At 35.5% G+C, this 5,418-nt stretch overlaps 1 protein-coding gene across 7 annotated transcripts in view; it reads left to right on the forward strand.

Annotated features, from left to right (window-relative positions):
• The window catches only part of LOC107665275 (syntaxin-3-like), a 26,778-nt gene that overhangs the window by 19,653 nt on the left and 1,707 nt on the right, over positions 1-5,418 (forward strand). For 2 of the 7 annotated variants that reach the window (XM_016456097.1, XM_016456100.1), the window contains exons 9-10: positions 103-213; positions 4,151-4,230. In XM_016456097.1, coding sequence (XP_016311583.1) covers positions 103-213; positions 4,151-4,228 — 189 coding nt within the window. In that variant the 3' untranslated portion in view covers positions 4,229-4,230. Of the gene's footprint in view, positions 1-102; positions 214-1,899; positions 1,992-2,877; positions 3,584-4,150; positions 4,231-5,418 lie in introns of those variants that run through there. The other 5 variants (XM_016456096.1, XM_016456101.1, XM_016456098.1 and 2 more) reach the window with 5 other exon arrangements.

Consider the following 5,418-nt stretch of genomic DNA (forward strand, 5'->3'; position numbering starts at 1 on the left):
CTCTCTCTCTCTCTCTCTCTCTCTCTCTCTCTCTCTCTTTCCTCTCTATTTCCTTTTTTCTTTCTTTTCCCTTCTTTCTTCTTCACCCAAAATCCACTGTAGGGCGGTATGATTGAGAGGATTGAGAACAACATGGATCAGTCAGTGGGTTTTGTGGAGCGGGCGGTTGCTGACACTAAAAAAGCCGCTAAATATCAGCAGGAGGCTCGACGTGTGAGTTCATGATGAATATCAGGCCCCACCCTTTCCCGCGCTGCCTCTCCTTACTGTGTCCAAACCCGTTGACGTTACACATAGAGTCACATTCACACACTAACAAACCCAGTGATTATTACTAATCCTGATACGCCCTGAAACCTCCCATTACAGGATTTCAGTGTAACTCGGGTAATGAAAAAAAACTATGTTAAGCCACATGTTCACTTTTCATGTCATATTAACAGCAACAAAACATTTGACACATTACACACACAGCTGAGAAGGATACATTTTAACAAAGCCGTTCTGTGTTCAAATGTGAGGAAAAACAGCCTCTTTTGGTGTGAGCGAGAGCTTACGGTGATTGATCTGTTAGCACCATTCATGAAGTCAAGGGGTTTGTGACCATTTTGGTCTTTTTGCCACTTTTATTTATACAGATAAAATCATAGAAAACACAGCATGTGTATAAAAATATAAAAACTTGCTCCACCTATGAAACTACTTCTCTTTATTGTCATTGTTCAGGTACAACAATGTCAATGATAGATTTTCATATTAAATTTAAAGGAACACTCCACCCAAAAATGAAAACTTTCATCATTCATTCATCCTCATGTCGTTCTAAACCTGTATGACTCTACTTTCCTTTCTTCTATGGAACACAATATAATATATTTTAAAGAATGTTGGGAAGCGAACATCACTTTCATTGACATCCATTTACTTCCACTGTATGGGCAAAATTCTCAAAATATCTTCTTTTATGTTCCTCAGAAGAAGGAAAGTTATACAGAAAATGATGACTTTCATTTTTGGGTGAACTGTCACTTGTATAGTAGTATTATATTCTTATATAAAATTATATTAAGAAAAATCAATTAAATAGTTATGTATTAAGGCATAAACAAAAGTAGAACAATAGAAATAATAGAAAAGTATTACAATTAATCAAAGCTATAAAGCAATGATTTTAACATAAAGGTTTATTGTACATGGAATGAACTGACCAAGGCAGTGCAAAATATTAAGACTGATTTATTGAGTATGTGTCGTAAACCAAGACCAAGATGTGCAGAATACACATTTTTGGAAATTATCTTGCAAAGAGACAAATTCTGAGATTCCATCTGGAAATACGTCACATTAAGAAAGTATTTTGGGTTGCAAATGATGAATATGATGGGCATACCATGGTGAAGCACAATCTCTCCTTTCTTTCTTTCTTTCTTTCTTTCTTTCTTTCTTTCTTTCTTCTTCTTATTTTTAAATCTTCAACACTCTCTGAAAAAATGGTATGAAAACTGTCACTGGGGCAGTCAGTAGGCTACCTTTTCAAAAGGTACCCCTAAAGGTGCATAAAAGTACCTCAAATGTACATATTAGTACCTCAAATGGTATATTTGTAGTTTTTGAAAAGATACCACCCCAGTGACAGCTTTTGTACTTTCAGTACAAAAATCATCATTTAGTGCAAAAAAATACAATTTAGTAGAGTAAATGATAGTTTTCTAGACATTGTCTTTTTAATAAATGTAATGCCTAGTCCTGAAATGAATACCAGATTTTCCATCAAAGATCATTTGTTGGCCCAGACTGGATGTTTTGTCTTTATATTTGAGTGAACTGTTTATTTGTTACTCAAATGTTAACGTAGATGCTAACAGTTGTGTTGTTGTGTATATGTGTGTTTCTTCACAGAAAACAATTATTATAGTGTCTGTGGTTTTGGCGGTTTTGGCAATTATTGCTTTGATAGTGGGTTTATCCGTAGGTCTGAAATAAAGGCTCTGGTGAGTAAATTTCAGAGGAATGTGTGTAAGGTTTGGGAACTGGGAATGGTGTGGATGTTTGATATTATTCAGATATCGACTGGGTTTTTAAGTTGATCTTCTCTAGTCTTCCTCATGGATGTAAATAAGCATGCTTTGTAGGGCTGGGTAAAAAATATCGATATCTCGATACTAATCGATTCTCATTTTTACGATATCGATTCTTAAATCCCAAGCCTGTTATTCTAGCCTGTTTTCAGTTAATGGGCGGAATGTTGAAGGGCACTTCCCATCCAATAAATCGCAATAAGCATTGTGCTTTGGTACTTTTAATATGAAATATGCACCATATAACATATTAATTATAAATGGTACTGTTCTTCAATGTTTAATTTATGTTTGAATAAATCCATCAAGTTTTTATGACAGCCACCATTATGTTTAAATAAAAAAACGAATTGAAGCTAGAAATATTATGTAATTGTAACTTTATTATTTTAAAAACTTCATTAAGTGTAATTTTAACAAATCAGTCAATTTTAACCTTCAATATTATAGTAATGTAGTACCAACTGACTCTCATGTATATTTTACAGCATTAGTTGAGAGAAAATTCGGCATGTACTGTACCTGATATATATCCAAAATAATCGATATTGAATCGAATCGAATCGCAAGCTTGTGAATGAGAATCAAATCGAATCGTGAAATTTGTGTCAAAACCCAGCTCTAATGCTTTGTTTGGGATCTCCTGGGCATCCTTAGGTTTGGTTGTGGAGTTCATTTCTATGTTGTCTGTGTGTTATGGTTCTGTTGGGCTCCGTTGTTTGTTATGGTGGTGAAGGGTTGAAGACTTTAGATGTTTGCTGTTGGATTAATGGATCATGTTTTGTTTCGTCTCTTGTAGAAGATGATCATACTGGGTGTGATTGGTGCTGTGGTGCTCATCATCATCCTCATCGTCATCCTCACACAGGTTCTATGAAAACCTCTGTGGCTGCTCACAAACTCTCCATTATTACAGATGATCATTTCCTCCACTCCTTTTCATCCTCCCTGTTTTTCCTTGGAAGTACGTCAAGACAAATGCTCCGCCCCCTGCACCTGTGGCCCCTCCCTTCATCAGCACAAACCAATGGGAAACCACTCTGCTGGAACCCGAGTGACGGTCAAGGAAACAGACTGTGTTTTTTTGTTGTAAGGACGTGATGGGAAATGTTTAAGGAACTTCTACTACATGCAAGGAATGGCGTTTGAAGGAAGCGCATTTTAAATACATGTACAAATCCATGAGCACAAAATAAGGGACTTTTATGAGACTCACAAGGGGAAGTTAACCTCCATTTTATTCCTTAATGTTTTTATTGTATTGTGTGTTCATAAGACACATCAATGTCTACATCTACTGGATGAGCTGCTGTTCTTGATCAAAAGGGCTCAGACACACAGATGTGATTTCAGCTTCTATTTTGGATCCCTGTGAAATGAACACAATAAGCTAAGCATTGATGAGTCGTCCAGAACGGAAGAAGCCCACACGAGTAGATTTTTATTGTGATGAACGTCTGTATGGGAATTAACCTAAGGAATAAATTACATTATATATTTTCTAAGTATTTTGTACATTTTTGAGAAATGAATTGATGGATTCAAAGGGATCATTGTCAGAAAACTGTCATTTGTTTATATGTTAATAAATTATATATTAATTCATATTTAATAATCAACCGATAGGGTTTCAATAGTTATAATAAGTTTATATGCGAGTATGGGTTCAATAGTTACACTATTACTTAAACTATTTTCCTAATCATGCGGTTACAGGCCTGCAAAAAAATTATCCAACAATACTTTTTTCATGAATCATGTTATTAGGAAGCACAGGAAAACTTCTTGTTTGGTTTGTATTATGAATTTGCTCCACACCTGATGGTAAGTAAATGCTCGCTTTCTTAAACACACAAACACACACAGGCCTTAAACCTAAACCTTTCCTTTGTTTTACTCCTCTTTCTCCCTTCTGTCATTTTAAAAGAATTGTGCATGGTTTTTCATAAGCAACATTTTAAAAGATGTGGTCTGCTGTGAGAACTTTTCCCCTTTCCCATGTGCATTTTCTAACTTTCTCCTGTTCTCATTTGTCTTTACTGTCTCATACATATCCATCTTTCTCTCTGTAGAAGAAATTGATGATCATGCTTTGCTGTGTGATTCTGGGGATTGTTGTCTTTTCTTACCTTTACAGCTTCTTTTCTTAATGGTAAGAATTCTAATTAATATATAGTATACACATATATAAGGGAGACTGGGGCAAGTTGTCACAAGTAACTGTATAAACTATATATAAATGTGTTTTTTCTCCAGCAGTCTGTGTATTTTAATTGCAGTTTTATAATGATTTTGAATATACTGCCCTCCAAACTAAAATTCCATGGAATGAGACTGTGTTCATCATATAACCCTTTGGGTAAACAAACACATTAAAACCACACTGACATGCTTTCACAACTATTTAACGAAGGCGAACAAGAGTATTGTGTGCTTCACATTTTGGGCAAGTCTTCATATACTACCAAGAAGTCTCTTGTGCTCATTAACAATGGTTCTTATTATCCATGGAAACTTTCCATTCCACAAATGTTTCTTTATAGTGGATTATTTTAAAATGTTCATCAACCTAAGAACAACATGGTTCTTTTAAGAACTGTTCACTGGGGAACCCCAAAGAGTTTTTCTATGGCATCACAGTACAAATTGTGAAATATTATAATTTAAAATCAGTTTTAATATATATTCAAATGTAATCTATTCCTGTGATGCAGTGCTTAATTTTCAGCATCAGTCTTCAGTGTCACATGATCCTTCAGAAATCATACTAATATGATGATTTGCTCCTCAGGAAACATTTCTGACTATTGAAAACAGTTGTGCTGCTTTGTTTAAAAACAAAAAAAAGCATTTATTTGAAATAAATATTCTGTCACTTTTGAACAATTTAATTTCTTTGCTTAATAGAAGCAAAACAAAATTAAAAATCTTACTGACCCTTTAAAGGGTTAGTTCACCCAAAAATGAAAACTGTTGTCATTAATTACTCACACCTCGCATCAGGGGTTCAACCGCAATTATACCAATTATATGCATTTATACGCATCACCCTGGCACCATTTTGGAGAATATCCGCTGGACGTAAACAGCATATGCTATTCTGTGTCAGCTGCGTCACGCCGGATCTGTTTCCTATGTTGTTGTGATTTGATCTGAAAGGAAACAGCGTTTCATCTATATTGCTATAACATATAGCATTCTGTGTAGAATTCAAATAGCTCTGATACAGTTTGTGGTCTGCGCCGACCCGCACATGTGATCCGCTCCGTGCTATCGGGTCTCTGGACCGGAGCAGAGTGTGTGTGCGGTGCGGTGGTTAGCGTGACACAGCGCCAAACCA

Source organism: Sinocyclocheilus anshuiensis, unplaced genomic scaffold (genome assembly GCF_001515605.1).
Source record: "Sinocyclocheilus anshuiensis isolate Anshui unplaced genomic scaffold, SAMN03320099.WGS_v1.1 scaffold483, whole genome shotgun sequence".
NCBI classification, from domain to species: domain Eukaryota; kingdom Metazoa; phylum Chordata; class Actinopteri; order Cypriniformes; family Cyprinidae; genus Sinocyclocheilus; species Sinocyclocheilus anshuiensis.